We start from the raw sequence: 24,187 nt of genomic DNA on the forward strand, positions 1-24,187 counted from the left end.
GCAAGTAAAGATGACAAATATTTAGTAGCAATGCCTCAGTAGTCTGGCAACTTCAAAGATGTGTAAATTGAGGGTAAAAACACATAAAAACCAGACTACAAATAATCATTGCTGCATTTTTCAAATACTTTTAGAATAGGTAAGAATATTAAACTGATAAGACCACATAAAAATGTTTACAAAAATTATAAGACACTTATGACGCAACTTACATATGATACTGGTTAAATGTTTCTATGTGGAAGTTATGTTGGAACTGAAAGGGTAATAACTAACTTTCATAACCAGATGTAAATACTAAAAACGAAGTAGCTTCAAGATTCAGGAAGGTAAACAACACTCTAATATAGAAAATCTTCTTATACAACCTGCAGCAACCGAAATCTTTCCATCCCTTTCGTTTAGCTAATGGGCCTTAAATTTATAAATGCACCTTGGTGAGGGCATAAGCGTTTTCCCTGTGTAGTAAAATTCCTGGGCAGAAAAATATTGAAATACAACTCAATTATCCTAGCACATGAGCAGTATATCCCACATTCTTTTTTGTCTGTTTGAAGACAAGGTCTTGCTCGGTCACCTAGGCTGGAGTACAGTGACACAATCATAGGTCACTGCAGCCTTAACTAGCTGAGTTCAAGTGATCCTCTGCTTCAGCCCCCCAAGTTGCTGGTACTATAGGTGCATTCCACCACACTCGGCTAATTTTTTTGTTTTTTTTTTTTTTTTTTGTAGAGACAAAGTCTCTCTATGTTGCCCAGACTGGTCTCGAACTCCTGGACTCAAAGCAATCCTCATGCCTCAGCCTCCTAAAATGTTGGGATTACAGGCATGAGCCACCACGCCTGGCCCCCTCATTCTTTAGTTTAAAAAAACACATTTAGAGTTTACTAAGCTAGAAGCTTTATATATGTAGTTTATGTGATTGCCATTATACAATTCAACCATTACATCTTAATTTGACTACTCAAAGAACTGCCTGTCAGCATTCTCCATCATATTCCTATATATCTGGAAATTTCTTGACATGGAAAAATGACAAGAAGGGGGAAGAGGATGTGGGAGGGGCAAAAGGAAAGCAGGTGAGTAGGGGAGAGAGGGAAAAAGGAGGTAGAAGTAGAAAGAGGGAGGAAGAAAGATGGGGAGGCTTAGGGAAAGCAGCCTAAAGGATATTGCCAGTGAGCTTAGTCTTACAGGACAGGAAGAGTTCTCCAGGTAGTTAAGGGTAGCCATGGCCTTCTAAACAGGGAACAGAATAGATAGCAAGTTGTATATGGCATAGTCAGTACCCACAGGTTTTTCTCCGTTGCTAACAGTCTAGTGAGTGTAACAAAGCTTAGCGAAATGAGGATACAAGAGTTGGCAGGGAACTGATCAAATGGGGCCATGTTAAGGCTTTTATAATCCAAGCATTACAACACAACACTTAAAGAAAGAACCAAACACTGTGGTCAAGCTGAAGCACTGATCACCTACTACCTCTTAGAGGACCAAGTTGTGAGCTCAAGACTCTAATCATAAGCTGGTATGGGATAACAGAGAACAGACACAATGGAATGAACCTGTTTCTTAGAAACAATCTGCCCAACAGTCAATGGTCATGGTGGACTCTATCCTGCTTTCTCCTCCAACCTGGCTTCTCTAGAACCCGCTGCATTTATGATAATAATTACTTGCCACCTACTGTTTTGATAATAAAACTTTTAGGACTGACATCCTATGCCATAAATGTACACAATTTTGAGGAACTGAGTAAAGGAAAAGCCACAGTGTAAATCCCTCTACATTATATAAACACAGCTCCCTTTGAATTCTCATCAGAGACATGGGCAAGCCAGGGTCTTTGGGTGTAAGAGGAGGGAGCCATGGGCATCAGTCACTGCAGAGGGCCCTGAGGGGTGAGGCAGCTTGACTGGTGCCAAGAGCTCTGCAAAGAGGGGAAAGGAGAAGTGAGGAAAGGAAGAAAGTGAGGGGAAGAAGGGGTGGGAGAGAGAGAGGGAACTAGTGGCTTCATGCATGAGGAGAGCAAGCTGGAAGTCCCCAACACAGCCTTCCTCCCTGCTCTGAACTTGTTCAAATCATCCACTTCCTCTGACTATCTGACTATCCCCCTATCCTTCTGTTAAAGAAGGCAGGGGAACAAGTTCACACCAGAGCTGCCGCCTTAGTGCACTGGCACGTGCAATGACGCCAATTTGAAAAACAAAGCCATGCTGGGCAGAAAGAGAGAGAGAAAAGGCTGGTCTCCACTTTCCTTCCTAACATGCACGAGCAGAAGTTAAGTGTATTTAATACCTTTACTCTTGAAGGGTTCTTCATATCCATCTACAGTCACTGACTTAATAACTTCTGTCCATGCTACACCATCAAATGTGCACATAAATTTATTAGGAAAGTAGAAAATGAGGATGGCAATTAAATTCTATGTGATATAATAATTTTTAGAACAGAAAACTCAATAATCAAGCTAAGATCTCAGCAGTATATAAAGAATTAAATATATTCCAAGGTGATTGAAAAAAATCATGACTGAAAAAAGGAAAAAATATCATCACTTATGGCTTTAACAAAATCTTGCATAGATTAATGGTCATTAGGGAAAGAAAAACTACCTCTCTGCAATCATTTGTTGTAACATAGAAAATACAAGCTCATATAAACCATCTCAAAGAGGAAAGAACTTGCTCAAAAAAGAGTTATTGGAATGGAAACTCTAATTATTAAAATAGTATTTCCTAGACATTATGCTTGAATTAAATACTGCAGTCTCCTCCTAACTTTGGAGCACTGGACTATTTCAATACCAAATAATCAGTGGATATTTGAAAGCTGAGTAGAAATAAAACCAATAGGAATGTCATACTAAAAGTGTCAATCAGACCCAACAAGTCATTCTAGAGTAACTATTTTAAAGACAGTAAATGTATGCCATAATAAAACCACAATACCATTAAATTACACTTTTAGTTATAATTTCTAGAAGTAATTTGAGAGGACATGCAAAACATATCCAAACAAAATTAAAAACACATGAAAATGGTATTAATGCTGTTGTAATTGTATATTCTTAAATATACCTTGACAGTAAATAAGCTTTCAGGTACTGTGAAAGTATAAAAGATAACTTCATAGAGGTGTGTGTATATATACACATATATACGTATACATATCTACATATATATGTAGATATAAGTATGTATGTATATACATATATGTATATACGTATAAGTATATATACATATATGTATATACGTATAAGTATATATACATATATGTATATACGTATAAGTATATATACATATATGTGTATGTATATATGCATATATGTATGTATGCATATATGTATGTGTATGTATGTATGCATATATGTATATGTATATACATACACATGTATACGTATATACATACATATATACATAGACATACATATATGTATGTCTATGTATACACACAGAGCGAGAGAGAGAGCGTGTGTGAAATTTTGGGGTCTTTTAATATACCCCTAAAAAGGGTATACCTCCTGTAATATTCCTAAAAGTGAATCACCTAGTTTCAGACTGAAAACTGAATGTTCATAAGATTACTGCCACACACAGAAACAATGATGAGAGTTAACAAGTAGAATTGAATATTGCTGTTTGAATATTATTAAATTTACCGACATAAAGCTGGGGTGTATATTTTTGTACATCAAAAATGGCCAAATATTGGCAGTTTCATATGGTTTAACAAAAAAGCTATCATTTGAAATATATGTGCCAGGCATTGTGTTAATTATGTTAACATACTTAATCTTAATTTTTAGAGCTTCATGAGAAATTCATGTATCAATTTGTCTGTGCATAATATTTTCATTTTGAGGTGGGCATCACCACATTAAAGTCCTCTAGGTTTGCTCAACACGAAAAGGAAAACTTAAAAGAAAGACATCATTGTCATCAGTACCCCACTCCAAGCTGGTAAAGTCAGCCAGGACAATTCTAATAATTAATTGCTGCTTATAAGTCTGTCTCTCCTTAGAGACACAAAAAGCCCTTCAAACAATCAACAAATCCAGGAGCTGGTTTTTTGAAAAGATCAACAAAATTGATAGACCACTAGCAAGACTAATAAAGAAGAAGAGAGAGAAGAATCAAATAGATGCAATAAAAAATGATAAAGGGGATATCACCACTGATCCCACAGAAATACAAACTACCATCAGAGAATACTAAAAACACCTCTACGCAAATAAACTAGAAAATCTAGAAGAAATGGATAAATTCCTGGACACATACACCGTCCCAAGACTAACCCAGGAAGAAGTTGAATCTCTGAATAGACCAATAACAGGCTCTGAAATTGAGGCAATAATTAATAGCCTACCAACCAAAAAAAAGTCCAGGACTAGATGGATTCTAACAGAGGTACAAGGAGGAGCTAGTATCATTCCTTCTGAAACTATTCCAATCAATAGAAAAAGAGGGAATCCTCCTTAACTCATTTTATGACGCCAACATCATCCTGATACCAAAGCCTGGCAGAGAGACAACAAAAAAAGAGAATTTTAGACCAATATCCCTGATGAACATCGATGCAAAAATCCTCAATAAAATACTGGCAAACTGAATCCAGCAGCATATCAAAAATCTTATCCACCATGATCAACTGGGCTTCATCCCTGGGATGCAAGCCTGGTTCAACATATGAAAATCAATAAACGTAGTCCAGCATATAAACAGAACCAAAGACAAAAACCACATGATTATCTCAATGGATGCAGAAAAGGCCTTGGACAAAATTCAACAACCCTTCATGCTAAAAACTCTCAATAAATTTGGTATTGATGGGACATATCTCAAAATAGTAAGAGCTATCTATGACAAACCCACAGCCAATATCATACTGAATGGGCAAAAACTGGAAGCATTCCCTTTGAAAACTGGCACAAGACAGGGATGCCCTCTCTCACCACTCCTATTCAACATAGTGTTGGAAGTACTGGCCAGGGCAATCAGGCAGGAGAAAGAAAGAAAGGGTATTCAATTAGGAAGAGAAGAAGTCAAATTGTCCCTGTTTGCAGATGACATGACTGTATATTTAGAAAACCCCATCATCTCAGCCCAAAATCTCCTTAAGCTGATAAGCAACTTCAGCAAACTCTCAGGATACAAAATCAATGTGCAAAAATCACAAGCATTCTTATACACCAATAACAGACAAACAGAGAGCCAAATCATGAGTGAACTCCCATTCACAATTGCTTCAAAGAGAATAAAATACCTAGGAATCCAACTTACAAGGGATGTGAAGGACCTCTTCAAGGAGAACTACAAACCACTGCTCAGTGAAATAAAAGAGGACACAAACAAATGGAAGAACATTCCATGCTCATGGATAGGAAGAATCAATATCGTGAAAATGGCCATACCGCCCAAGGTAATTTATAGATTCAATGCCATCCCTATCAAGCTACCAATGACTTTCTTCACAGAATTGGAAAACACTAGTTTAAAGTTCATATGGAACCAAAAAAGAGCCCGCATTGCCAAGACAATCCTAAGCCAAAAGAACAAAGCTGGAGGCCTCATGCTACCTGACTTCAAACTATACTAAAAGGCTACAGTAACCAAAACAACATGGTACTGGGACCAAAACAGAGATATAGACCAATGGAACAGAACAGAGCCCTCAGAAATAATACCACACATCTACAAGAGTCTGATCTTTGACAAACCTGAAAAAACAAGAAATGAGGAAAGGATTCGTTATTTAATAAATGGTGCTGGGAAAACTGGCTAGCCATATGCAGAAAGCTGAAACTGGATCCCTTCCTTACACCTTATACAAAAATTAATTCAAGATGGATTAAAGACTTAAATGTTAGATCTAAAACCATAAAAACCCTAGAAGAAAACCTAGGCAATACCATTCAGGACACAGGCATGGGCAAGGACTTCATGTCTAAAACACCAAAAGCAATGGCAACAAAAGCCAAAATTGACAAATGGGATCTAATTAAACTAAAGAGCTTCTGCACAGCAAAAGAAACTACCATCAAAGTGAACAGGCAACCTACAAAATGGGAGAACATTTTTGCAATCTACTCATCTGACAAAGGGCTAATATCCAGAATCTACAAAGGACTTAAAGAAATCTACAAGAAAGAAAACAACCCCATCAAAAAGTGAGTGAAGGATATGAACAGACACTTCTCAAAAGAAGACATCTATGCAGCCAAAAGACACATGAAAAAATGCTCATCATCACTGGCCATCAGGGAAATGCAAATCAAAACCACAATGAGATACCATCTCACACCAGTTAGAATGGCAATCATTAAAAAGTCAGGAAACAACAGGTGCTGGAGAGGATGTGGAGAAATAGGAACACCTTTACACTGTTGGTGGGACTGTAAACTGGTTCAACCATTGTGGAAGACAGTGTGGCGATTCCTCAAGGATCTAGAACTAGAAATACCATTTGACTTAGCCATCCCATTACTGGGTATATACCCAAAGGATTAGAAATCATGTTGCTATAAAGACACATGCACACATATGTTTATTGTGGCACTATTCACAACAGCAAAGACTTGGAACCAACCCAAATGTCCAACAATGACAGACTGGATTAAGAAAATGTGGCACATATACACCATGGAATACTATGCAGCCATAAAAAATGATGAGTTCATGTCCTTTGCAGGGACATGGATGAAGCTGGAAACCATCATTCTCAGCAAACTGTCACAAGGATAGAAATTCAAACACCGCATGTTCTCACTCATAGGTGGGAACTGAACAATGAGAACACATGGACACAGGAAGGGGAATATCACACACTGGGGCCTGTTGTAGGGGAGGGGGGGGGAGGGATAGCATTAGGAGATATACCTAATGTAAATGACAAGTTGATGGGTGCAGCACACCAACATGGCACAGGTATACATATGTAACAAACCTGCACCTTGTGCACATATAGCCTAGAACTTAAAGTATAATAATAATAAAAAATTAAAAAATAAAAATAAAATAAAAATAAATCTGTCTCTCCTAGTAGACTGTGGGCTCATGGAAGTCAGGGACCTTGCCTTGTTCATCTTTTTATTTCCAGGGCATATGGCAATACCTGACTAGCACTTAAAAAAATTCATTTAATTAATTATTTACTCAGATAAATTGATTGCTTAGTGTCTACTATATGTTCAGTGCCGTATAAGCCATGGTATCCTGCTCGGAAGCAGCTTATAATTATCAGAAAGCAGTACACATGATAATATAAATTAAGTGCTGAATTGTGCAAAACCATGGCAGATACTTGTGGGAAAGCAATGCTGTAGGTAATAATAGTAATAGCAGCTCACGTTTAGCTAAGGCAGTGTACTTAGCAATTCAACTTCATTAACTGGTTCAATCATCAACCATCCTTGGAGGCAAATACATTATTATCTCCATTTTACAGATGAATAAACTCAAGTATAGGAAGGTTACATAAACTCCATCAGTCACACAGATCTGGAAGTCCAATCCAGAAAGTACAAAACTCCCAACGTTTTTTCACCTTTTTTTTTCCATGTGTTTAAATTCTATTTCCTCCGTGCAGAAGCCTCCACAAATCCTGTAAGTCAGCGATTTCTAACCATTTTTGAATCATGAACCTTTCGGCAGTCTGTTGAAGCCTAGTGATTGTGATCTCTTCTCAGGATTATGCTTTTAAATGCATAAAAATAAGTCCATAAGATTACAGAGAAAAGCAATTATAATGAAATACAGTTATAAAATTATTTTAAAAAACAAATTTGTGTTATAGTAATATGTGTTTCTATGACAACTTGTTAACAAATGTAAAAAGGGATTTAAGAGTAATGTAGTTTCGGTGTAGTTCATGAACACAAACATATTTTGAGAGAGGTGCAGTGGAATGTAATGTGATATGAAAATATATGTTTCTTTTGGTAATAATGACACAGGCACTGCTAGTACTACTGTAGTTCATTGTCTAAGTCATAATATAAGTGAAGGCTATATCTCAGAGGTTAGTGAATATAAGGATCTAATGTTTTCCCATCCTAGTTCACAGACCCCCTGAATTCTATCCAGATTAAAAATCCCTGTTTGCAAACTACAACTCATCCATTTTACTGTGAAAACATCTCTTTTATATATATATGTATAGGTATATATGCATATGCGTGTGTATGTATATAAGTGGATGGATGGATAGATTGATTGATTGGTTTAGGGGGTACAAGTGTAGTTGTGTTATATCATGGATATACTGCATGGACCATCTGGGCTTTTAGTGTACCCATCACCCAAATAGTGTACATGTACCCAGTAGGTAGTATTTCATCCCTCACTTCCCTCCCCCCACCCTCTCATTTTGAGAAATGCAAATTAAAACCACAATGAGATAGCATCTTAACACCAGTCAGATTGGCTTATTACTAAAAAGTCAAAAAATGGCCAGCCACAGTAGTTCACGCCTATAATCCCAGCACTTTGGGAGGCTGAGGCAGGAAGATCACTTGAGCCCAGGAGTTTGAGGCTGCAGTGAGCTGTGATCACATTACTGTACTCCAGCCTAGGACAGAGAGAGAGACCATGGTCTTGCCTCACATGTTGGTTGCAAATGCCGGGAATATACCCTAATCCATAGTGAAACAGGAAGTACTTAAGAGCAAGGTAGAACCAACATGCCCTGCAGGATGCCTGGATGACACCTCACAGATAGCAGATACCTATTTATGAGATAAATTCATACATATTTTATATCACCCTCGTGTCCCTAAAAAGAGTTGGTATCTCCTAAACAGATTGAATTTTTTTTTCAAATAGTGTTTATTCAAGACACTAAATTTTAACTCACCAGCTTAACCACTCTAAATAAAACTCTCATTCACCAATCTGGATTCAGATGCAAAAGAATGCTTTCCCAATGATCTTGTGAAAATAAGATTCTCCATACTGTCTCATAGAAACAGTCAATGACAAAAATGAATATTCTTGACAACTGTAAGGGGGACTATGTCTTTAGTCTGTTTTATGTTGTGTCAAATGAAAATTATCCTCCCAATAAGTACTTTGAAAATCAATATAAAATTAAATTTTATAAACAAAACGAATAGTGTACTAGGAAATAGATGAACAATGACTATCTTAGCTAGTCACAGGCTTGCATATGTTACTTGTTTAATGCTCTACGCTTTCCAAAAGCTTAATCTATCCATTTTTAAGACAATGAAAGAGAAAAGCTTTAAACATGTCAAGGTGAAGCCAGCCCCCACTGTGACTGTGCTAACACAGGTACACGTGTTTCCTCTCAAGATCTATCCCTGAAGCCAAAGAGAAAAAGCTTTAAAAATAGAAGCTTAATGATAAAAAGAACTATTGAGTAAATCTGACAGAGGATTAGAAAGGACATGCACAAAACTGACTTAAGAGTAACATCTGAGCAAGCATAAAACTTATGATGCTGTCAGGGTCGTAGAGTCAGGGAAATGGGATTATTTACTCTTAAAAACTGTTTTAAAAAAGAACATAAAACAAAATTGTAACTCTAAAATTAGGAAGAGCTTCCTGATACAAAAAAAAAAAAAAAACTGTCCACATATAAGATAGGGTTTGCTTAATGAGGTGGATAACTAACTATAGGTGTTCAAAGAAACATTACTTAACCTTAAGCTGACAAGATAAATAAAGTAAAATGAATAAAACTAAATAACTTCCTGAGGAAAGGCATTTAAAGTTAAAGAGCATTTCCCTGATTAATGAAGGAGTAATCCTGTAAAATGGAATCTGTGATCAAATGGACTTCCCCATCAGAAAGCTGCAGCAGTGCCACGGCTCAGAATTCCTCTAAGTACTAACTTTGCATTTTTCCCTCATGAAAGATACGGCTTTGCTGACACTGGGTTTAAAGAACCAAGAGTATCAGAAAGCCTGATAAACAAATGTGCCCTTCAAAGGATTATAAATAGACATGAGCGTAAATTCTTTCTGAATTGTGGTGCCAGCTTAAACTATTAAGACTATGGCATAGCACAAACATAAGCATCTCAGATCTGTCAAGGTCCTACCTTTGCAATGTGTTAGCTCTAAACCGAGTACCCTTTCCTTGGGCCGGGGAATTAGAAAATGCTACATTGAAGTAAATTGCATGTGCTTCTTTCTGTTCTTGGCAGCTACCTAGCTTGGATTAAATTTCTAGGCCACTGATGAAATTGAGAATTTATACCAAGTTTACTTACCCACAGCCCACCTATATAGATGCACTATCTTTTTATAAGAATATACAAGCAGAAGGAAAGAGAAGAATGAAGAGTTAACAGAGGTCTAGCCCTGCCCTCTGCCACAAATTTGCTAAGTAGGCATGAAAAATTGACACTCTCAGTTTCACCTAAAAATGCATGAGGAGAGAAGAGGAAAATGCTCAAACAAGATGATTTTCTCAGCTACCTTCAAGCAACAAAATTCTACAATCCATGCATTATCTAGTCTTCATAACAAAACAGATGCCATCAAGAATGCAGGCAACTTTACAGAACACACTCACAGGCAACAGAAACCCAGATATTGTATACAACAATAGGAATCTCAGACATGAAAACACATTGTGCAAATTCTTACTCAACACTTAATTTAAAATGCCATCCTTAGAATATAAGAAAATACGAAGTGAAATACAATGGTTAATATCAAAAACAGCAAATACAATGTGATCTGCAGAGCTCAGTGCAAATTTAGAATATCACTTCTCATTACTGGTTATGGATTTCATCTATGAATGTGTTGACATTTTTTATCTCCTCTTGCCACAGCCTGCCAATCTTGGTTTACTTAGCGATCAACTCGCTACAAAAAAACAGGCTTTTTCCAGGGCATTATTGCAAAGTTTAAAAGGTATTTCGACAGGTCAAACATCCCTTGAAATATGAAAAGTAAATTTTTCTATTCCAAAGTAAAATGACAAAAATTTTTCATCAAAATATTTAAATGCCAATCTTCCCAGCTCCTCTCTCTCTCTAGCTTACAAACATAAGACCAAGCAATGCAGTATACCTATCAAGGATAAAAAAGTAAGGTAATTACATAAAATTTTAAAAGCCTGAAAAGACTCTTAGTTTTCACAAAGAAACCAATAAACAACTGCAATTTTATATTATATATAATCCTTTAAGCCAATCCTTCAACATACATTATGTATATAATGTAATATATGTAGCATATATAATGTATAATGTATACATTATATATGCTATGTATAATATATATTATATATAATATACATTATATATGCTATGTGTAATATATATTATATATAATATACATTATATATGCTATGTGTAATATATATTATATAATATACATTATATATGCTATGTGTAATATATATTATATAATATACATTATATATGCTATGTATAATATATGATATACATTATATATGCTATGTATAATATATTATATAATATACATTATATAGGCTATGTATAATATATAATATACATTATATAGGCTATGTATAATATATTATAAATATACATTATATATGCTATGTATATTATATAATATACATTATATATGCTGTGTATAATATATATTATATACAGATTCAGAAATGGCTATCACAGCTAAAGGATAATAAGCATAATAAATGAGCAAATTACCACTTAAAGATTATTAATAGTTGAAAACAGCTGCATACAGCAAACAATATATATAACATCCCTGAAAACATAGACTTCAAATGATGTAAGAAGCCAAAAAAGATCATAGAATCATAGAATAACTAGGTTAGAAAGAACATGAAAGGCCAACCATGCTTCATATGTATCTAGCATCTTCAAGGAAACACAAAATCATGAAATGAAGGAGACTCATATTCAAAAGAAATTTCATTACAATACAAAGTAATACTTTTAGAAAAAGATAATTATGGAGAAAGTAAGAATAAAAACAAGACCAAAATATACAGTTTCTAGATAGAGCAATAAGTACTGCAAAACCCGTTCACTCAGTCATCAAGTATTCATTGAATATATTTGTGTGCTAAACTGGGGATACAATGGTAAACAGAAATGGCTCTTTCATGGAACATACATTCTAGAAGTTATAAGGTCTGCATCAATATGGTTCTCAAATGACAATGTGAATCAAAATTATCAAGGCTGTGAACAAATGTGATCCCAAAAGAGCCAATCCTTCAAGATGGATCCCAAGTAGCTAACTAGGTTTACATTCAAATTGAGTCAAGTGGCCATTTGCTGACTAGAAGTCATACATGTTACTCGGAGTTCCCTGAAAATTCACACCTCTGTTTAACTTTGGGACTTTAGGAACTCACCTGAACCCACCAATCAGAGCTCACCTACCTTGTCCAATCAGGGCCCAGTTATATCCAACCAATCAGAACTTGCTTGTGTTGACCAGTGAGAGCTAAGCAAGTTTGAATCCTTTATTTGCATAAGTGGACCTGACTGGGAACCTAGTGTAAAATGTTTCACTATAAAATCAGAGCCCATTGCTTGAGTCAAGGATTTCTAGGCCACAGTAAGCTATGATCACATCACTGCACTCTAGTCAGGATGACTGAATGAGACCTTGTCTCAAAATAAATTAACTTAAAAGTCAAAATTAAATAAATGAAATTCCTTTTCAGAGAACTTTTGTTCACGAGGCACAGGTTCAAAATTCAGATGTTGAAGCCCCATTCTCAGAAATTCTTATTCAACAGGTCTTGTATGGAACCTAGGAGTCTGCTTTTACTCAGCTACGGTGGTATGAGGTTCTTAGCTCTGCTTTTAATTAGCTATGCAGTTTTGGACAAGTCACTTAACTTCATGAGTAAGATGGGAATAATTATCTTGTTTATAAGACTCATTCTAAAATATAAACATATATTTAAATATATTTTAATTTCTCTGATGTCTGAGATTGCTAATAGATTTTGAAGTGTCCACAGTACCTGACATAGGTATACTCAAAATGGCAACTGTGAAATAACGATAGCATGCCAGAAATAGTAAAAAAAAAAAAATCTGGATTCACATTTAACTCGGATGCTTACAATATGTAACACTGGAAAAGTCATTTAACCTCTGTGAGCTTCAATTTCTATTTATGTAAAGTGTAGGTAATAATACTTGCACTGTTTATTGCAAGGAGATATTGAAAGAAGAAAAGTTAAGACTTCTGGTAAACTATAAAAATTACTACATAAAAGTAATAATACATAAATAAAACAAAGATCATGATCACAGCAAAATATACTTCTAAAAAAATTAAAGGCTTTTTGGGAAAAAAATTGAGAAGCAACTTTTCTACGTTATTTTTCCAACTAAATTTATTTATTCATTCAAGAGTTTGTTGCATACCAAGTGTGTACTACCTGGAAAACAGTAACTCCACAACTGCACCTCAGGAATGCAAACTCCATAATTAGCATCACAAATCTTAACACATTTTGAGACGCGCACAAAGACATGTTAGATATAGTTTCACAACTAAATACTAGCTGGAAATACGAACAAAAGTATAGAAAACCCTCGGTCACCAAGTCAAACCACCTCTTCAATGCTTACATCTCTTTCTGTAACAATCCTAGCAGGTAGTCATTTAATTCCAATGGTTAGCAATCCACCAATTCTAAGAGAATCATCTGGAAAGCTTTCAAAAGCATGAATTCTTTAAGTCTGATTCAGAAAGTCTGAGACAGAACCCCAGGACCTGTTTCTGTAGTATGTTTCCCAAGTGACTGTGAAGGGCCACTAGAATCAAGTTGTGATGCTATACTCAACCAGTCCATTCTATTTTGGGGCACCGCAACCAAACTCTAGCTATATTAGGTTGAAATCTTCCCAACTTCAGTTTCCAACTAAGTCCTAGTTTTACTCTTGGGATTGCATACAACACCATAAACCCAATCTATCTACAGGTTAAACACCCCCAGCTCCTTCAACTTACACATGGCATGTTTTAAACCTGATCACCCTAAATTTGTGCACATTTTTAATTCATATATGGTGCCCAGAAGAGAACATAATCCTCATGTAGAACACAATGGGGATACTCTCTCCTTCACTGGAGTTACAATATTTTTATTAGCACGGCTTGTGTGCCTTTTTTTCAATCTGTATTCTGTTGAAATGTATGCCTTTTTGTAAACTGTGGCCACATCATATTATGCTTACTTTTAAAAACTCACTTATTTTGAAATATTTTTAGGTTTACACAAAAGTTACAATGATAGTACAAAGAATTCCCTCATCCCCCTGCTGACCCAATTTCAATTTCCCTAACCTTATCATCTTAGAGTGCAGCAGTGCATTTATCAAAACCAAATATGAGCCTACTGTTTCACTAAAAACTTTATATCTTTTTATACAGATTACTTCCCTGAGCTACATTTCCTTCATCCCAAATACAGACTTTTGGCTTTTCTTTAGTTTAAGTACATGAGGCAAATATAGAAATTTACAGTTAATACTGTAAGATTCAAATATTGAATTTTACATGATGAAATCTTCCTCTGACTCTTACAAGGTGAAATCTAAGGTCCTATAGATGTTAAAATTTTGAGCTCCTATAACTTGTTAAGATATTCTGAGACAAGGTCCAGTTGGAAATACCCACTCTTGACATTAGATTTATGTCATATACATATTTAGTCAGCAAAACTTCCATTATTTCATTTAATTCAATAGGCTGAGGCTTGGGGTAAGGTAAACTTCTCTAGAGTTGCATTAATTAACCTCTGATGCATACCATCACTATTACAAATCCAATCAGTTAACAGTACATCCAATTACTTAATATTTTTACACAAAAATATTCTTGCCTCAGGTAAGTTCAGACCCATTGTATCTCCACATTTTCCCTTGTTTATTAGTCTAATATATATTTGCATAGTATGCTTCTTCAGCTGAAAGGTGTTGAGTACCTGCACAGTGAAAGGAATCCATTCCCTCAAATGACTCTGAAATGCTTAGGCAAAAAATGAACTCTCTAAACTAACAGCTAGTGGCAACTCACTGAGGCAGTTAATGACCGTGTGTGAAAACTGGTGCTCATAGGAAATCCATAGAGAAATTCCTATGAGTCACAAGCTAGAATCAGAAGAAATAGCAGGATGGTATTGGTAGTATTATTTCTTTAGCAAGCAAAGAGAATTCAATTTATCCTCTTGAAATTAGTTACTAGCTTTAATTATTACAAAACTTAGGGAACAAAATTGCATAAGATAGTAATTTACTATTGAAATCCAGATTTAAAAGGATAATTTAGACATGTGGACCTAAAGATAGCTATAGTCAGCTGTATCAATCACTGCCAGAAGATTTTTCTAAATAAATAGTTTACTTCTCCTCAAAAGATGTGACTAATTTCGATTCTGTTTATCTCTCAAAACCAGCCTGTGGAATTAGAGCTTTTAAATTGCTAAATAGAACTGACAATGCTTTCAAAAAGGTTGCAAACTCAGAGCCTTCCTGTCAGACCAGCAAGCTTCTTTAAAATGAGAAACCCATAAAAATAATAAAAAAACCTTTTAAAATGCATCAGAAAGCCAAAAACAAAGCTCTTCAAACTTACCTCATAATAACTCCGAACTGCGTTGCAAAATGCTTCATCAGCTACAATCTGGGTTTCCCCATTGAGGAAGGCCTGGAACCGTTCTTTCAGTAACTGCAACTGTTGTTTGTTAAGCTACAAGAAAAAGAGAAAATAAGCAGATAAATTGGCCAGTACATGAAAAAATAATGACTATTAAAAATCATAGTTGCTGTATATTAGATTTCACATCTAGAATTAACTTTATAGTAAAGAAAAATAAAAGCTAAAATATCCTACTACTTGTTCTAATGGTTAGACCTTATTCGAGATGGAGTCAAGCTCTGTCATCCAGGCTGGAGTGCAGTGGTGTGATCTCGGCTAACTGCAGCCTCCACCTCCCGGGTTCAAGCGATTCTCCTGCCTCAGACTCCTGAGTAACTGGGATTATGGTGCCTGCCATCACACCTTGCTAATTTTTGTATTTTTAGTAGAGATGTTGGCCAGACTGGTCTCAAACTTCTAACCTCAAATGATCCGCCTGCCTTGGCCTCCCAGTGTGCTGGGATTACAGGCATGAGCCACTGCACCCAGACACTAATGGTTAGACTTTAAAACATTTCCAAGTCATTTCATGTACTCTGTAATCCTGATATGGAAGTGGAATCCAAATTTCTACCCCAAATTTCCAGAATCCTGATATGGAAGTGGAATCCAAATTTCTACCCCAAGTTTCTACCCCAAATTTCCAGAATTCTTGTGATTGCCACACCAGTTTCTTTATAGAGACAGGGAAATATAAAATTTGGATAAGAAATTAACTAATAGTTAATATTAATAATATTATACAAAATTGCCAGCTGTTCTAAACAGAGAAAGTAGAGAGGAGCTTAGAGATAAGGGAGGGATGCCTTGGACAAGAGGTAATAGGAAGAAAGACTGAAAAGACAGAATGGACCCTAAGAAAGACCCCTCTGGAAAAACAGCCATTGCATGCCAAAATTTGGATTCCAGGAACAAACATACATCAATACCTGAGTTTAGATAAATGAACGAATAATAAGGAGAAGACAAAGACGACAAATCCAAAAGGGAACAGAGAGGCAGCAGGTAGGCAGTGAATGCGTCTTTGAGCACATAGGAGAAAATGCTCTGAACTGGGGAAGTGTACAACCAGGTGTCCTTACCCTGGGTCTAGCTTCCATAATTAATACAGAGGGTGAATTAGACACGAAATGTGACTTATCAATCATGTCCTCTAGTCATCAACTACAAGCAGGGTGAGCTACTTAATTTGTAGGGCCCAGTGCAAAATAAAAATAAGGAGCTTCTTAGTAAAAATATTAACAATTTCAAGACAGCAGGAACAAAGAGCATTAAGCTTAGTGCAGAGCCCTTCTAGGCACTAAGCCCTGCACAACTGTACACACAGGGGCATGTACTTCACTAGAAATAAGGCATCTTAGATCTTAGGTAATGCAGAAGCTTTTTTTTTATGCTTAACTGGAGAGAAAACAACATAGTCTTGGAGATAAAACAACAAATTCCAAAATACATAAGAAACAGCAAAGGAATGATCCTTCCATTTCATTTGATCCTGATCAGACTTTATTAACAAACTCATTCCAGTTCTGGAATCTACAGAGGGATGTGAAGCATCTGGAAACATACTGAGGATAAAATGATTAAAGGATTAGGAAGACTAAACAAACTGGTATGACTTGGCTTCAAAAAGAAGGCTGATGTGAAGTAAGTATAAATCTGTTCAAAAGGCTTATTAAATTGCCATTCAAATAAAAGGAAGACAGGCTCTTTCAAAAAATTGGTTTTATTTAGGACTCTAACAAATAAGACAGTTTGTAAATAAACTGTAGCTGGGAGTAACAGACTGATTTAAAAAAAAAATTAAAAACTGTCCTATTGTACCCAGGGGGGGAAAAAAAACTTTTGCCATGGGCAGTGAAGAAAGAAGACCATTCCATTTCTTTACTAAGGTTATCTCCTTCATTTTAGAGGAAGCTTAACCAAGCTGAGGTGCAGGAACATCATCATTATATTACAATCTCCATTTCTGTAATATTAAGAAAATGGAAGCAGGGACCTTTTGTATGGGTGCATACTAGCAAAGCAAATTAAGTTCATGACTTTAGCTCTCTAAGCATGATTCACAAAAGGGACCAAATGGAAATGGGACAGCAATTGCTGAGAGTGAGGCAGCTGAAAGCACTATAGTTACTAAGCTCTGGGAATGCCAAGAGGAGCTTCTCCTTGCAAGCCAAGTGAAATAATGGCAATGGAAATGTATGCAAAGAATGACAATGAACTGAAGGAGACCTTACTGATCACTTGTGCCAACTCCTTTGCTTGATAAATAAAATACATACTCTTCAAAAACTAGAACCTGTGTATTTTTTCATTCAATTTTATCAAAGACATCTTTTTTGTTAAACTCTTCTAAACTACCATATTTGCAATTTCTACATCATTAGTATTTAAGTTCTGCTATTATAACAGTGAGTTACTCTTTGGTAATTACAGTGTAGAAAATTCATGGATATGAATCAAGGAAAGGAGGTTTGGGCAAATCATCTTCTTGGAAGCTCCAACAAAGTTGATATAGTTCACAAAATATGCCAGAGGCACCTGGCTAAATGTCAGGCTTCAATATTTTTATGAATAGAGGATACTGCAGTTACATTTAAGACATAAAATGGATCAAATATGACAATTACATACAAAAAGCAAATAAATGAATACTTTATTAGCATAAAGAAGAAGTCTACATTTTCACATAGGCAAGATGGGGCAGGAAAAGAAAACTAAACTTAAAATCTAGCACTGGGGATAGCTGTCAGAAAGCAGTTTCCTAAAAGCTATTTGCATTATCAAGATAAACCAGACTGTATACCAAGAGATAGACCAGTGCAACAGATCGAAGAAACAGACCGAAATACAATCACAAATGTACTATAAAACACCTATATAGCAACTCAAATCAGTAGTAATGGATGGTCTACTCAAAGAATGGTGTTAAAATAATATAAAAGATGTTCCACCTCATGTCACCAGGGAAATGCAAATTAAAATAATGAGATTTACTACAAACCCATTAGAATGAACAAAATCCAGAACACAGAAAACACTTGATGCTGGCAAGGATATAGACCACAGGAACTCTCATTCTTTGCTACTGGAAAGCAAAATGGTATAGCTACTTTGTAAAACAGGTTGATGGTTTCTTACAAACTAATACACTTCTATCATATGATCCAGTAATCACAGTCCTTAGTACTTACCCAAATGAGTTGGAAATTTATGTCCACACAAATACCTGTACACAAATGTTTAAAGTAGCTTTTTTCATAATTGCAAAACTTCAGTAGATGAATGGATAAACTCGGATACATCCAACAATGGAATATTATTTAGCAAGTAATGAAATAAGCTATCAAGCCATGGAAAGACATGGAGGAACCTTAAATGCATATTACTATGTAAAAGCAGCCAATGTAAAAAGGCTACATACTGTACGACTCCAATGATATGACATTCTGGACAAGGCAAAGCTATGGAGACAGTAAAAAGATCAGCTGTTGATGACAGTGTAGGCTATGCATATATGGGGGCAGGATATATATAGGAAATTTCTGCACCATCCACTCAAGCTCAATTTTGTTGTGAAACTAAAATTTCTTTAAAAAAAACTCTATTAAAAATATTGAAATGTCATCAATTTATTTGCATTAAAAATAAATTTTACATGGCAAAAAATACCATAAGCAAAATAGGAAAAGATTAACTAGAAAAAAAATACTTGCAACTCATTACCCAAAGAGTTCATTTCTAAGCATATAGAGTTCCTAGAAATAGATAAGAACATCACAAATAAACCAACAGAAAAATGGACAAAATTGATATGTTCAGATAAAAGACTCTTAATCCATGAAAACAAGCCTACATTCATAAAAAGAATACAAATTAAAACTATATGAGAAGCGATTTTAAAGGTACATGTCCTTGGAATCAGCAATTCCACTTTGAGATTGGATCAATACTACAGATCCACCTGCACATGTGAGAAATGACATGTGTAGAAGGTTATTTACCACATAATTCTTAATTGCAAAAACATGGAAAATAACCTAAATGTTCATATATAGGAGACTAAATTATGCCACATCTATAAACAGTGGTATACTATTCACTGCATTAAAAGAGGCCGGGCACAGTGGCTCACGCCTGTAATCCCACCTCTCAGGGAGGCAAGAGGCAGGAGGATAGCTTAAGCCCAGGAGTTCGAGACTTGCCTGGGCAATATAGCGAGACCCCATTCTCCAGAAAAAGGAAAAAAAAAAAGTACTGATTTTAAATATTTTAAAAACATCTTGGGGCAGAAAGCAAGTTATAGAACAGCAGTTAAAATACGTCACCACTCACATAGAAAATGGACAAATAACATGTATGTGAATTTGCTTCCATATATAGACAGAAACTAGGGAAGAAGGATGGCTGTGGGAACGGGACAGACAGAAAATATAGGTAAAAGAGATTTTTCAACATTAGCACTTTATTCATTTTGAGTTTTCAAGTGAAACAACCCTTAAAATAAGCTACAACAGCAGCTTTGAACATTTTGAAACTCAAAACAGTTATGAAACACTGTGAATAGCTTAAATCCTATCCTACATGGAGACTGGACAACACACCAATTTTTTCCATTCTCCTTTCAGGTAAAAAAACTTACCCTGACTCTGTGTCTATTTTTTTAAATATTACAATCTTGAGGATTTCAAAATAGCTTAGACCAAGATTGTCAGAAAATAACCACAGTAATCATCCTATTCAACATTCTAATCAACGCATTAATCTGTACAAAATCTACGAAAGCAGACTTTCGGATTCCATTTGGGCCTATTAATACACACACATATACATACATCCTTTTATTATCTCAGTGAATCCTTTTCTAATTTGGGAAAAGTATAAAAATTGAAATCAGTGTCCCTATGGCTTCCATACAACTCTAGTACTACACACTATCTAAGACAAAACGGACTGTTACTTTCATTCTTTAATATAGCAGTTCAAGACTTTGAGGACAAAATAAAATGATTATTTAAGAGTTTTCTCTTTTCTAGAATAAATTTTGCCAGTTCGCTCCCATATCCTGGGTACTCTCCTAAGGATACATTCCAGTTTGCCATAAAATCACCATGTTAAATAAAACTAAGTATGATGGATACTTGGATGCAATGGATCATAAGTTCTGAGTTTACAGATGTGCAGAGTTGCTATTATAGCTTTTTAAAAAATCTAAACAAGCTGGGCGCAGTGGCTCATGCCTGTAATCCCAGCACTTTGGGAGGTCAAGGCAGGCAGATCACCTGAGGTCAGGAGTTCTAGACCAGCGTGGCCAACATGGTGAAACCCCCCTCTCTACTAAAAAAAATACAAAAATTAGCTGGGTGTGGTGGCATGTTCCTGTAGTCCCAGATACTTGGGAGGCCGAGGCAGGAGAATCGCTTGAATCCGAGAGGCGGAGGTTGCAGTGAGCCAAGATCATGCCATTGCACTCCAGCCTGGGTGACAGAGGAGACTCCATCTCAAAAAAAAAAAAAAAAAAAGAAAAAGAAATTAATTAAAATATATAATAATGTCCTTTGATATAAACATTCAAAAGGAAAACACTTTGAAAACTATAAGATTAAGCAAATGAAATTCACTACAATAGCAATGTCCCTCTTAAAATGTACTAGATAGACTGATCACCATTCTCTTAGGATAGTGTGGCCAACAAAGAGACAAGTGGGAGGGCCACTTCCCACATTCTAAGCATTCTATGTCTATTAATTCAAACTAAAAACCAATTAACTCTTGTTGGCAGTCACATCAACTGACTCACATTGTGCTTATAATCAACAAAAACTTCTAAAACATTCTTACATGTGCCTCAGTAAGCCATGTTCCACCTTGCTAGATGTATCTGAGCCACTGTTCTAGTTAAGAATTTTTATCCAATAATGTGTCATTATTGGATAGCTATAGAGAAGTTTTAAGTTGGGTCTATTCCTCATATACCATACATATATAGGATGTATATTACGATATATTCCAAATACATCAAAGGTTTAAGTGTAAAGAAATAAACATATACAAATAGTAAAAAAAAAAAAAAAAAAAAAAAAGAATTTTTTTTGGAATTCTGATTCCTTTACCTGATGACTACAGAGCTCTCTTGGCTTTGTTATAATCACTAACATAATAACATATTATCCATAGTCTCCTCCAGGTCGTTTTAAAAATATTCACCAGTTCAGGATTAAGGAAAGAATCCTGAATCCTGCCATTACATATACTCCTTCAGTTTAACATAATCTATCAATTAATATTATTTGGGGCAGTTGATTTATTATTATTTAGCATATGTTTTAATTTTGTCTTCAGACTACTATATTTACCAATGAATAAAATATTTTTAAATATGAAGGAAAATTTGACCAGCAGAAATCATCTATCAGGAATTTATAAGGCACATTCTATATAAAACTAAATTGCAGAAACTTAACTAAAACATAAATATCATTGCAAACATCTAAATACAACCAACAGATTAGCCTTGTAAAAAGAAAAAACTAAATTTTATAAATCTGACCTGGCTGTGATACTTCATCCACAATAATAACTGCCACCAGAAAAAACATTTAGATTCTAGGGTTCAGAGGTGTCTCATGTTTCTTATTTTTTCATATTCAAATTAGATTTCATCCTTTTCATTCTAAATCATGGATCAACTAAAGACTTAAGCCAGGATTTATACTACTGCAGGAGACCAGCCAATATGCAACCCAGGAACCTAGCAACCATGGCTCTATGGAGCCTGCCCTGACCTGCAGAACCCATCAGGAGTCTCAGTACTTACAGTGGAAGCTGTGTGACATCCTAGCAAGTAAAGGTGGTCACAGTCAGATTCCACAGCAAAGTGGCAGAAAACTTGTGGGTCCCTCCAGGATTGGGGCGTGGGTGTGCATTTACCTCATGTCAAAAAGTAATAAAAATGAGAAAAGTTTTTCAAAAAGGTAAAAGGCTTTACTCTAGGCACGGATGTTTCTTAAAATTCACAAAGGCATAGCTTTAAGGTTTGTCAATTAAAGAAAGATATTAATAGGAAAACACTAAAGGGTCAGTACTATTTTCTTCTTCCCTTCCTATCAACACTGTCAAAAACAGCTATATCAAACCACTGAAGCAAAATCATCAGTGCCTTCCATGTTTTTGAACTAACAATGCACCCCAAGCTGTGTATCAGAAAAATAGGGGGTTCCAGCTACATCTCATACCTTATAAATCCTGTGGGATGTGCTGATATTATCAGTGTCCTATTCAAATAAACTTTCCTGTCCTCTTCCATAAGCACAGATATTTGGGACAGTGAATAAATATGCCCATCTAATTCTACAAATGCCAGGTTCACTTGATAGAGATAGACATGGTCAAATGACCAAGTTAAGACCAACCAGATGTAAGCAAATGTATGCCTGACTTCCAGGAAACTGTAACAGGTGGCTAAAGTAAACACATTTTGCTTCTTTCTCTTTTTTCTTTTCCTGATGAATGGAATTTGATGTGCTAGCTGAAGTGTCACCTTGATTCATGAAGATGGTGAGGTGGCAAGATAAAAAGTGCCTCACACCACAGAGTGGATCAGCATTGCAACCCTAGACCACCTACCTCCCAACTTCCTTAACATGAGAGAGAAAACCTCCATACGTCCTGACCACTCTTATTGGGATTTATTGGTAATATGCAGTTAACAGTAATATGGTATTAAGTCCTAACTAATAAAAAGTAATAAAAAGTCCAATGAGGTACCGTACCTAACCAGAGGGAAAATACCATGGTACTATCGTGTGTTTTTTTGTAAACAAAGTTCATCTTAACTTATTCTAAAACATTTTTCCATGCTATTTCATATGAAAAACTCCTTATCCAATGAACTTGCCCCAGTGAACAGTGAACACCTAAGCTGGCTGGATATAGATTGAAAACAAAGTTATTTTGACAAACCGAATTCCATTGTCACACAGTGTTGACAGGACGATTTAAAAGCCCACAATTTATAAACACCATATTAATATGTTTTATAATAAAATGTAAACTAAGTGATAAGTACAGAACAGCAAACTCCCATTACATGGTGGACAAATGGACCCCAACCCAGTCTAGGCTCACTCAGCACTAAGTGAATGACGCCTACCCACATTCTCATTGACCTCCCAGTCCAATTCAAACCTCAGCAAAATTACATGTCATCATGGCATTGTCTGCGGTGGGCAGGGAGCTGGTGAATGCTAAGCTCCAAATGTTAAATCCGTGAATTATTCCATGAGTTTCCTTGTCATGTTCTACTGATCACATTCCATGTACATCTCATTTTTTTTCTTTTTTTTTACTTTATTGAACTATAACTGACAAGTAAAAACATAAACATTTAAGGTATACAAAGTATACAATGTTTTGATATAAGTTACACTGTTAAATAATTAAAACTAAGCTAATTAACACACCCATCATCTTACAGTTACCTTTCGTGTCTGTGTGTGTGTGTGTGCGCGGCAGGAGCGGTGAGAACATTTAAGGTCTACTCTTAGCAAATTTCAAAT

General features: G+C 35.6%; 1 protein-coding gene across 5 annotated transcripts in view; it reads right to left on the reverse strand.

The window, feature by feature from the left end:
* CADPS2 (calcium dependent secretion activator 2) overlaps nucleotides 1–24,187 on the reverse strand; it is a 567,381-nt gene that overhangs the window by 407,173 nt on the left and 136,021 nt on the right. For all 5 annotated transcript variants that reach the window (XM_054495194.2, XM_054495197.2, XM_054495196.2 and 2 more), the window contains exon 2: nucleotides 15,570–15,683. In XM_054495194.2, coding sequence (XP_054351169.1) covers nucleotides 15,570–15,683 — 114 coding nt within the window. The remainder of the gene's footprint in view (nucleotides 1–15,569; nucleotides 15,684–24,187) is intronic.

Source organism: Pongo pygmaeus, chromosome 6 (genome assembly GCF_028885625.2).
Source record: "Pongo pygmaeus isolate AG05252 chromosome 6, NHGRI_mPonPyg2-v2.0_pri, whole genome shotgun sequence".
NCBI classification, from domain to species: domain Eukaryota; kingdom Metazoa; phylum Chordata; class Mammalia; order Primates; family Hominidae; genus Pongo; species Pongo pygmaeus.